Below are 11,845 nucleotides of genomic sequence, written 5' to 3'. Positions count from 1 at the left end.
TAGTCTCTAAGGTGCCACAAGTACTCCTGTTCTTTTTGCGGATACAGACTAACACGGCTGCTACTCTGAAACCAGCTCTTGAGGTGACCCAAGCTGAGACCTGTGCTCTGACTGTGCTGAGAATTATTTTAGAGCTTGGATTTTATTGTCCTGGAAGTGCTGAGCTCCCACTGACTTCCGTAGGGGTTCGGGGTGCTCTGTGTTTCTGGAAATCAGGCCTGTAAGTGTGTGTCCTTGTAAGCCCTAAAATCTAACTGTACGGAGGTGGGGTTTTAGTGTTTGCTGTCTCCAGCGGAGCCATCTGTGTGGTGGCTTTGATTATTTACACGGAAGCAGCCAAAAGTCTCCAGCATGACTCAGGCTTTTCCCGCTTCTGCTTGTGTTACGCACTGTGAATGTGTGCCGGGTTACATTTCCCCATTTGCTCCAGGACGGAAGGGGAGGGGGCAGCGGAGTGAGGCAGCATCTCTTTCCTCATCTGTTTCCTGACATCTTCCAAATATAGTAGAGGCCCGGAGGAAACTGATGTGGGATTCCGAGAAAAGGCGGCTGTGGGGCTGGCCAGCCAAACAAGGGGTACTCCCTTTTCCTTGCATCTTTTTGCAATTCTTGCTTGGTTATTTTTTATCACTTTTTTTTTTCTCTCCCCTTCTCCACCTCCCCAAAATCAGCAAATGGGATTGTTTTCTCTTCTGACGTAATAAAAAAATAAATCTTTAGCAACAACCCAACGCACCTATGAGCAACCAAGCCTATGATAACAACAGGCAGCCTAGCACCCACTCGCAACCCTACAAGAACAAACCAGGACTAGCAACCCACTGCTCACAGACAACCCTACAGATCAGACCTCACAGAAAGGGGAGAAAGTCCATAAGGATATAGAAACACCTGTCAGGAGCAGTGATTTTTAAAATCCCTCTAGGTTCCTTCTTAAACTTGATGCAAAAAAGGAATATTTACAGATATTTCAAAGTGCCTATGTGACTCTAATATCTTTGTTCTATAGCATCTCAATCCTATAGGTGCTGATCTCTATTCTATTGCCTCAGGTCTCTTTTGTGTTCTTATGAATGTGGTTTGCCTATCCGGACAACCCCGGAGTATGTGATCTGTCTGCCTGTTTTAGACTGCCGCCCATCACTGCAATACCTACCATATAAAATCAGTCCCTGCTGGACTTCATGGTGTCTCTGCTACTTCTCCCTCTTTGGGCTCAAATCTCTGCTTGGGAGAGGGTGTTTGTGGGATTTTTTTGGGTAGAGGTTTAGGGGAACCAGGGAGGCTGTCCGTGTTGTGAGTGTCATTCCTGTGGTGACAAGGCTTTTTATATGGGTTGGGTGAGGCCTGAAACTAGCTGGCGAGTTTACAAAAGAACATTGGTTATTAATGAAAGCACTTTTCAAGCAACCTGGCTTTTCCTTAGGCCCTGATCCAAATCCCAGGAGTCTTTCCAGGGACTTTGATGGGCTTTAGATTAGGCCCTTCCTGAGGGAGAATAGCAATACTGCAGTCTTGGCTTTTTCCCACCCTCTCCGTGAGCTCTGCACAGCAGAATAAAAACTTTGCCTCTCCTCTGCAGCAGCCCCCAAACCGTTGGGGAAACTGTCTCCCCATCTCTGGCTGGTTGGGCCCTTAGCTGTTACACCCTGGAAGGGCTGGTACTGTAAGGAACCCTGATGTGTCCAAGGCGATGCAGTTGACACATGAGGAGGCGCTGGAGGTGTGTTGAATTTGCCATGGAAGGAAGCAGCGGATCCACCATCACCCCTCCCAGGCATATGGGGACGGTGTCCCCCTGGCACGGTTCCCTCTGTTTTGTACCTCGCCTGGGAGTCGCACTGAAAGGGGGAGCAGTGCCGTCTCCCCGCTGGAAACGTCCTAGTTTTTGACCTATTGTTGGGATGGATTTGTTATTACTTGCAAGGGAATGTTCTGTTCTATCTGGTGTCAAGTTTTTGTAGAAAGCCTTGGCCTTTGTAATTTGATGGCATCACACAATTGTGCAACCTTTATTACTGAGAAAAATCCATGTGGATTTTTTTGTTTTGTTTTGCTTCAGCGTAGTGTTTACTACTGAAAATGTCACCCTGAGCCTGTCAAAAGGCTGCTCTGGCTTCCTGTGTAACTAAACACACCACAGTACGTGGTATAGGTAGCACAGCTAGTGAATATTCCTTTGACTTGCTCTTGCTGCCGGCTATGAGTCATTATGGGTTTGTATACGAATCACTTGACCTTATTGTGTCTCGGTTAACCCAGCTGTAACTTGGTACAAGCGAAACCTTCTTTAAAAAATACAAGGGCCTCTTTTTATTTGGACTATGGATGGTCAAATTAAAAATCTGGGACAGAGGCTGATTTAAGCCATAGATTACTGTACATAGCACTTAGTTCTGCAGTTTCATATTTGAGTTCCTTCAGAACTCTTGGGTGATAGCATCTGGTCCTGGTGACTTATTTAGGCTAGAGCGCTAACCACTGGATTACATTTCCTCCCTGGCTAGAGGTAGACCCAGGTTTGTTGGGAAATGAACTAGTGGGTAATTAAGAGTAGGGGAAATTGTTTGTGATGTGGTCAGAAGGGAGTTAGTTTAAAGGTGCAGGCCTGGCAGATATGTGTTTGTATGTATATTTCAGCAATCTGGAGGGTGCAGCTTTCATGTACTGGAGTTGTTTCCAGTTGGTACTGTACAAACACACGCATGTACACCCCGCCCCTATAGCCAGCCCATGAGGCCTGCACATAGAAACAAAACCAAATCAGCAGTAACCGCAAGCTAAACATTTCTCTGTGTGTTAGATTCTCACACAACATCAAAGGCTTATGGAAATAATGTTACCCCAGCTACATGTCTTGTGGAACCAGCTCTGCGATTTTTCTATTGTTCATCAAAACAGATGAGAAGTAAAAGGTACTGTTAGGAACTTTAGTCTGGAAGGGACTTCCGGGTCATCGAATCCATTTTCCAACCCCAAATCTTTGTTAAAAAGGGCGAAAGTGGGAAATCCAGCTAACTTTTCTCTCTCCTCCTGCTCTAAAAAAAGAACTCTGTAAGTTTAAAACCCCCAAACGTTGGAAGGACTCAAAATGTACAGGATTAAGCCATGCATGGGTCTGGTGCTGGCCCAGGGTGAATTTCATCCTAAAGAAACTGGGGGGCTGGGAGGAAGCCACTCTTTGAATTCACTTTGCTGCAGGATTTTTTTTTTCCTGACACAGCTTCACATTTCTGATGCAATCCTCCTGCTTTGTAATTTGTTTAGTATCCGTGACTCTGAATAATTCCGTTACTTTGTATCAGGGGAGGTTTGGGTTAACGAAAAGCTCCTGTGCAGAAGGGCCACTGTGAGTATACCTGTCTGTCTTCCAGGTGGGAGTGCAGCCAAGCAAACGACCTGGGAAGGGGGACATCGAGTTCCGGCGCTGGCTTATTGGCCTGGCAGGATCCCTGCAAACGTGACGAGTGCTGCACTCTTGAGGTAGGAGGACAAAACTTTTTTGTTTTCCCTAGGTGAGGTCTAATGATCTAAGCACAGGACTGGGAGCCTGCATCAGGAGGCCTGGATCTTACATAGTCTTTCTCCCAAGCAGGTAATGTGCTTTCAGGGCATGAGCTAAACTGCTGGCATTTCTGCCGTAAACACTGGGAAGCAAACCACGATCTGTCGGCTTGGTCCTGACAGATGAGCCTTTGCTCTATGGCTCAGAGGGAGGTAGAGGAAAATCTAGGATCGCTGCCAGCGTGCCTGCGGGGGGATGTTCCTGCCTGACCTCAAGCTGGGCTGTGGATAAAACTGTGTATCGTGCGGCATTGGTGGAATCCAAGTCTTTGTCCTTCTCTTTTTGAGGGCCAGCCCGGTGAACCCTGCCAGGACAGCCTGAGGCAAAACATTCCAAGGATTAATCCCCCTTACAGGGAAGAAAGGAATTGTGATTATACACAAAAGCTGTGCTCCAACTGATCAGAGCAACTGTTTGCCTAGCCTGGTCCCCCGTCACCGAGTGGGTGGGGGAGGGGTAGCCAGGACTGGATGCTCTAGGAAAGAGTGTAAAGCCCACATCCGCAGTTACCGAATGCATTGCAGCTCTGAGTTGTAAAGGGAGAGACTGTGGATTATCTGCTGCTTTTACGTCTACCAGACCCAGTCCAGCAGGTTTGACAGCGATAACTCTAGGAAGCTGCCAGAGTTTCAGGGCGCACAGTTGTGGCTGGATTAGAGAAGGAGGGGGCTGAAGGGCACTTGCAGACTCTCAGAAATACCCAGTTCCAGATTTTTGTTGTTGTTAACGATGAAATTCTCCAGTCCCACACAGCCCCAGGGGTGGGCAATCCAGCTTTATGCACTATCCTGTGAAACCCACTGACCATGCTGGGGGCAGCAAACAGCACTACAGTGCAACTACTCTGGTCTGGAGCCTGGGGTAACGTGGCACCCAGATCTATGGGTTCTCGGTCACTAGACTGACATGAGCCCAGATCCATAGAGCCCTGCGCGGATGCAAGATTTGTATCCGCATCTGATCCGCAATCTGCAAACATGGTCCGTGGATATCTGTGGACCTAAAGCAGATATCCGCAGATTTGCAGGACTCTACTGGTCTTGTGCCTCTAGCCTGGCCTGCATCCAGTTATCCCCTGTGCACTGACGGGGAGTCAGTGTTGGACAAGGAAATTTAAAGACAACAAACTCTGAAGAGGTTTAAATAACTTCAGACCAACAAAAGGCAGGATGTTGCAAGTGAAGGGCTGACTGCTTGTCTTTAAGGAACTCCACTCACCGGCCACATCCGGTGGTGATGCACATGGTGGTGACGTAAATCAACATCTCAATAAATGGGCATTAGTGAATGTCAATCACACACTGGGGGTAAAGGGCAGGACAGTTGTAGGAAACGTGGGAATATATACAATGATGTTGAACAAAGTGGAGCCCTGGGATTTTGTAGCCAGTCTAATGGATTGAGTACAGGGCCAAGTTATCCCGAAGCTGTGGGGTTTTATACCTGACATTCATGCCAGTTAAAGGCACACCATTGGGAGCCTTGGGGACTGAAGGTGTAGCAGAGACTACAGCAGTGCCAGCTTTCCTCCTCCTCCCCCTTCCCCAGGAGAGATTTTCCTTAGGGGTAACGGGAGAGTTTGATTTCTCAGGCTCTCTTATTTGCAGGCGCCTCTGGCTGGACTGCCGACAAAGACACTGATTCATGTCTCATAGAATGTGGGACACCCTAGTCATCTAGGGACTGAGACCACCAGGCAGATATGAGTGGGTGATAATCTTTGTCATTACCAATCAGGAAGGGCTCTATACCGGTGACCTGCCTGTGAGGCTCTCTGTCTGACACTCACCCTCAAAACTGTGCAGGTTGTTTACTGTCCAGATTTCTTTTTCCCCGTGACATGTCAGCAATGGGTTCCATCCCGTTCCCCTAGCCTGTCCTCTGATCCCTCAATAGCTTGTTTGGGACGCAGCTTTTCTTACAGAATCTGATCCAGATCGTTTCACAGAAAGGTCACCTTTGTTTTCCCAGCGCTGCAGGGGTATTTCTCTTTGCTGTCATTAAACCAATAGGAATCCACCTCCAGGAAATCTGGCAGAGATGGAGCACTCTTATCGGCTGAATTGCCGATGTGTCCTCTCTCAGGTTAGAGAGGTAGTGCAGCCTGCTGCTCTGAACTTTTGCCCCAACACGACCGCTGGCTCACCCTGGGGCCTGGGCCCACACCCAAAGGCAGTCTTTTCCAGTTGTGGCCTCTGCTCTTAGGTGCCTCTCTAGGTACTTATGGGCCCCTCATCACAGGGGCATCCAAGCACATGGTAATCACTAATGGATATTATCCTCACTCACCCCTGCGAGGAAGGGCTGAGCTGTTCTCCCCATTGTACAGAGGGGAAACTGAGGCCCAGAGAGACTAAGTGACTTGCCCAAGGTCACACAGGAAGTCTGTGACTAAGCCAGGAATTGAATTGGTGTCTCCTGAGTCCCAGTCCAGGCAACTGTAAAGCCCCCAGAAGATGCAAAGCTGGTGTGTCCAGGACTTTTACTCTCCCCTGACTGCAGGAGCCCCAGGGTAGGGGGCATGGTGTGGCACTTCTACCATGGCCTAGAGGGCCTGTTGCAATCAGGGGGGACATTACGAGCCCTTGTGGCTATTCTGACCTGTGCTGCAAGCTGAGCTGACACCTGTCAGGCCCAGGATAGGGTTCTCACTAGCTACACTCCCCATCAATCCCTATGCCCACCCCAGATTGGTGCAGGAATTAACTCTCCTCCCCTGGGCCTTATACTGAGACATAGTTACTCCAGCTGGAGATGTGGGTGCTTTGAACATCTGAAAACAAGGCACTCAGTGTCTCAGGCTGATGAATAAAGCAGCTCATCCGAGCTGGGCATTCAGAATTAGTGGATGCTTTTGGAAATGTTGGCCTCAGTCCTTCTTCGCCACCATTTCGTCCTCCTGTTAAACCTTCTTCGCTGCACAGAGGTGTGGCCGAGTTTCACTAGCTAACGTCTGTGCAGCATGCCATGTATTGCTGTCCCCTGCCCTGGCAAGGGCACGGTACCAAGGACCGTCCGGATGGGTCTTTCCCATCTCTTGTTCCTGTGATCCCAACAGGCATTGGAGAGCGTAGGCGCCACCTGAAATGATCACCCTGAAGGAAGGGAGGATGCAACATGCCAAGCCCAGGAAATGCAAGCGGCTGGTTGCATTGTGAAAGAGGCACGCCTGTATACTAGCTTGGCTGCACTCCAGTCTCTCCGTCAGGGCTGCTAATGCAACCAGCACTACATGGTGCTGGGAAAGAGTCTGCATGCTGTTGGGAGCAGATGGAGCGTTCCTGTGGAGTTGTGAGCGATGTATCTGAGTGCAGGAGGAATGTGCACGGGGTGAAATGTCCAGCCCCAATTAAAGCAGTCAGGGTAAAGGCTTTGCTCCCATTGGGGAAGAAGCCAACCAGCATTTTTGTGCGACTGGGAAACCTCTTTGTGGATGAAGGTTGCCCCTCACCCTCAAACGATGGTGATGCAGAAGGCCTTTGTGGGGTGATGTTTGGAGGCGCACGTGGAGTGTAATCTCTTAAAGATCTGATCCTGCAGCCTCTACATGCAGAGAGCTCCCATTTACGTTGATATGGGCACTTTGCTGGCATAAGCCCGGCAGGGTTGGACCATTTATGGATTACACTGTAGAAGCGCCTTCAAATTCCTTGGGCTGGCTTCGGAATGGCCTGCACTGCTTCTGTACTCTGTGTGGCTATCCTGGGGAGAGCAGTGCTGAGCGAGGCTTGCAGGAAGCCCAGGTCAGTGGACAGCAGGGCACAGAGCCATGGAAAGCAAGTCAGAACTGAACAGAAACATGCTGATGCACTCTGTGTTCTTTTACACACACTGTCCTCCTGTGTGCCAGTGCAAACGTGCAGCTACTAGCTCGTTTCCACTGAAATCTGCTGTGCCTAACTGTTTTGCTTAATGGAAGAAATCCCTGTAGTGTCAGAACTTCCAGTGTTGTTCAAATAGACGTGGACCCTAAGCAGAAAGTTTGAATGGCTTTATTTACCCACAGGTCTCCTTATGAGTGTTTGCTATGTAGGCAAAAGCATCTTCCTCTTTCAGTACTGCCATGTTTTCCCAGCTTTACTTCTGAGATTCATCCTCTTGCACCACATTGGCCTTCACACAGCTCTTGGAAGGTCACAAATGCACATTCACCTAGAGAGATTTGGTCCCCAGTGTACTAAATTGTCAGGATTCTTAGCCAAGGAAGTGAGTTTTGTGTTTTGGATGTTGCCATCCCAGGGAAGGAGGTGCCATCCCTTATATTTATTGCAGGCACCTTCAAAATACCAAAGGTAACTTGACACAAGAGCTAAAGTGCAAATTGTTAACCCTTTCAGTCTCGAGCTGACCCCAGGCAGAGTTGTTGCAGTGTATTTATGCTGGTTGACCTGGCCGGGGAGTGGTTCGTGGCTGGAGTTTCGTCAACAGTCTTAGAAGTCTCTTCTTCCCTTGATATGCACGTCCAGCTCGCGTCTTCCCGGCTCAGCAGTCAGTGAAGCCCGCCCACTTCCTGGATCCCAATAGGTCAGCAGTCAGTGAACTCTGAATCCTGAGATACCAGCTAAGAAAGAGCTCTTGTGTTAGAGCTGAAGACCTGGAACATTGACAGGAAAGATGAATTGTCATCAAAGGTTCTGTTACAGCATGAAACCTCCTGACATCTGTGATCTGCACTTCATATCTGCAGGGGATACTGGAACGTGATACCCCCGGAGAACTCTGAAATCTTCATGATCAAAAGCCAGTCACAGGGGAGACTGCTCACAGGGGGATGGGGAAAGAGATTGACAGCAACAGCTGGAGTCACAGTGTCACATGGAACATAGAGCGTAGGAATAAGGGCGTTACGAACTCAAAGCTTGGCTCCCATTCAAGGCTCACCAAACTGGGTGAGCCTGAGCTGTGTTATGGAATAACCCCAGGCGTGTGTGGTTTCAAGACAGATCGCACCAGCCCTGAGTTTAGACTGTAAACTCTTTAGAGCAGAGTTTTATGAGTTTGCCCGGTATCTAGCATGATGGGGGCCTGTGAGCACTCCTATGTAAATATTAAATCATCCTGCAAAGGCATCTGCCTGTGAGGCCATGAAGGTCCCTTTGCAGAATTGGGACCATGGTTAGGAGCTGTGACTGGGTGAAATGTGGTTGTTTCTAGCATGGCCAATGGGTCTGATGCGCCCCTCTCACATATCCCTCTTTTCTCCCCTTACACAATCCCTGAGTCTCTGATCATTTCCACCGGCCTGGCTGCTGTTTCCAACCCATTTTTGGCATAACGGCTTGACATTGTTCTAAGAGGTAATGCTAAGAGCCTGGCCAGTAGGGGACCTGCAGGCAGGTGACAGCCTCGGGGTTGGTTCAATGGGAGCTATAGGCCACGTCTACACTACGGGCATTGTGGCAGCGTAGCTACAGCACTGTGACCCCATGCAGCGATGGAAGGGGGTTTTCCGTTGGTGTAGGAACACCACCTCCCCTAGCAACTGTTGCTAGGTTGATGGAACCTTGTTGGCCTGGGTGGGATTCCCCCGGGGATGAGGCCTGAGTGTTCTCTGTTTGGAGCCTGACTTATTTAACAGCCTCCTCACTTGCCTCACCCATCAGCCAGCCTCTAGGAGAGGGCGTTAGACTGAGCCTGCCTTTCTGCTCTGCTCAGCGTTGTTTGGCCGCTCGGTCTCTTAGCAGCCGGAGAAATAAGAGCTTCAAGTTCCTCTGCTTCCAACTCACGCAGCTGGGATAGTACCAATGGGCCCAGGCCAGAAGTGCTCACTCAGGCAAAACTCCCGTTATGTCCAGTCGTGCTCCTTGACTTCCGTGGGAGTGTTGGTTGAGTCAGGAGTTCAGGCCTGGGCCCCGTAATACCCGGCACTCTTACTGCTGCTTGGCATGGCACTTCTGCTCCAGCCCAAAGCACAATAGTAGTAATCCACCCCCCAGTGCCTCTGTTGTAGGGCTGTTTTGCCTTCCTCAGGCCTGGTAAGCTAAGACGCAGGTTAAGCTAGTTACCTGAGATCGCACGGAGTCAGCAGCAGAACTCGGAGCTCCTGCCAGTGGGGCTTGTGTCTGATCAGCGGAACGTGCCCCCCGCTAATGTTTACTTCCTAAAACAGAGGTGTTACCCGCCTGGCTCGGCCCAGCTGCCTGGAGGTCCAAGAGGCCGAAGGAGCTCTTCCCACCCTGGCAAACTCCGTCATACGTCTGTAAGTGCTGTGACTGGGACAGAGACCTTTCTGCATTTCCAGCAAGCAGGGAGTTGCCACCCTGTTCAGGTGCCTTAGGCATGCAGGGGATAAGAGCCTTTCCCAGGCTGCTGTTCCAGGGCTGGGAGTTACCTGTTCTTGTATCCAACCTCCTTTAACGCTGCAAGAATAAACCCCTGAGGAGGAGAATGTGCTGATGAAAGAGAGGCGCTTTCATTGCTGATCCACACTGCTAGTTCACGCCAGCGATGGAAGCCCTGTGCCCCGACACTCGCAGCCTTCTTGTAACTCTTGTGGGAGCCTAGCGTAAGGGGCCTTCTCAAAGCTACTTGCGAGAGGTTTCGGAGTCAAAGGAGCACAGGCTACAGTTTTCATAGGGTCCCAAACTCCCAGCTACCATGGAAAGTCAATGGGAGTTAAGTGCCTAACTCCTTTAGCCCTCTTTAAAACCCCAAGCCCCTGTGCTTCTTACTGAAGCAGGTCGTGAACACTGCTGAGTTCTTACCTGGTTGTTTTCATCTGCGGATCTTGAAGTGCTTTTAAACATGAAATGTTTCTCCTCTCCTTGTGCACGTGGTCCAGGGATCTCTGGGGAATGTCACTGACATCCTGTTTCCTTTATAAGGAACTGGGGGCTGCCCTGGGAGGACACATCTGTCCCCAAAGTCGGTGCGTAGCTTGTTTTGACCATCCTAGATTGCCTGATGCTCACGCTCACGGGCAGCCATGGTGGCTGTCCACTCCAGAGGACGTAGGAATCATACATGGCCCTCGTGGGAGTGCATTCATATTTGTGCCAACAACTGGGAGGATTAGAAGGGAAGCAGAGCTACAGAAAGTGAGGGTTAGATGAGGGGAACCAGAGATGCAGAGAGCTGGATTTGCCCCTGATCTCACTGGAGTTGTGCCTGCTTATGACAGTGGTGAATTTGGCCTGGAAAGTGTAAAAGACTTCCCCAAGGCTACCCAAGAAGTCAGTGTCAGAGCCAAGAGCTCAGGAGTTCCTGGTCCCAATCCCATGCTCAGTCCCATCCCATCAGACCATGTTCATGTACAATCAGCACGTTAAAAGTTGGCTGCAGTCCACAAACAGCAGGCAGAAACTCACACCCTTCCCGTCCCTGGCCGTACGGGTCTATACGGTGCAGCTCCTGGCTGGCAGGATGCCTGTTCCTCTCTGTGTGCCACACCCTTAGCAGGATCTTAGTACATGGAGTAACCAAGAATTAGCCCAGAGCAGTATTTTGTGGCTGAGCTGTAAACCCCCGAAAAGAGAGGATGATGGTGGAAATGCTGACGGCTTTTCGGTATAAGTGCACAAAACAGCACTGCGCTCATTTTCCAGTCTGGTTTCTATGGCTCCGGTGTGCGATGCATAAGTGAGACCACATGTTCCTAGGTTACAGGATCTGCTGTGACTGGAGTGAAAAGTGACTGAGTTAGCACTTTCCCTTCGCAGGGTAACTTGGCACCTTCCGGGGGGACTTCATAAAGGGTTACGCGGCCCTGCCACAACTGCAGTATCTCTGGCCAGCTTCCTCTTTGATGTGGACTCCCACGTATCCGAGAACCTGGAGGCCCAAAGGATGAACTAGGGGATGAACTAGGAGTTAGGGCGCGGCCTGGCACTTGGGAGAATTGGGGTTCAAATCCCACCTGATTATCGTGCGTACTGTGGTAGCACCTAGGTGCTGTACAAACACAGGACAAAAAGACCCTCCCTGCCCCAGGAAGCATCTCTGCCACAGACGCTCTATGTGACCATAGGTTTCCATCTGTGATGATAATGCTTCCTCACCTCACTTGAGTGACGTGAGGACAAATTGATCAAGGATAGTGCGGTGCTTAGATGCTACAGAGGTGAGGAGGCCCAATAAGTACCTCGGGAGAAACCATGTTCCCTAGCAGCTCCAGCCCGGTTCTACAGGGCTGCTGGGCAAAGCCCATCTTGACCCATTCTCCCATATTTTAGTAGTGAAATTGTTCAGCGTCTCCTGTCGCTGGGGGGGCACAGGCCTCTGAGCTCTTTCCAGCTACTGTGTCCTTTGGCAGATTGGTTTGTGTAAGACGTGCTGGCTCTT

General features: G+C 50.0%; 1 protein-coding gene across 6 annotated transcripts in view; it reads left to right on the top strand.

Moving 5' to 3' along the window:
• The window catches only part of ARSG (arylsulfatase G), a 93,328-nt gene that overhangs the window by 59,498 nt on the left and 21,985 nt on the right, over positions 1 to 11,845 (top strand). For all 6 annotated transcript variants that reach the window (XM_024198310.3, XM_024198314.2, XM_024198315.3 and 3 more), the window contains one exon: positions 3,375 to 3,483. In XM_024198310.3, the coding sequence (XP_024054078.1) occupies positions 3,375 to 3,483 (109 nt within the window). The remainder of the gene's footprint in view (positions 1 to 3,374; positions 3,484 to 11,845) is intronic.

Source organism: Terrapene carolina, unplaced genomic scaffold (assembly GCF_002925995.2).
Source record: "Terrapene carolina triunguis isolate 2854851 unplaced genomic scaffold, T_m_triunguis-2.0 Scaffold192, whole genome shotgun sequence".
Taxonomy (NCBI): domain Eukaryota; kingdom Metazoa; phylum Chordata; order Testudines; family Emydidae; genus Terrapene; species Terrapene triunguis.
Note: the sequence above shows the minus strand (reverse complement) of the source record. Positions and strands in the feature narration are given on the sequence as shown.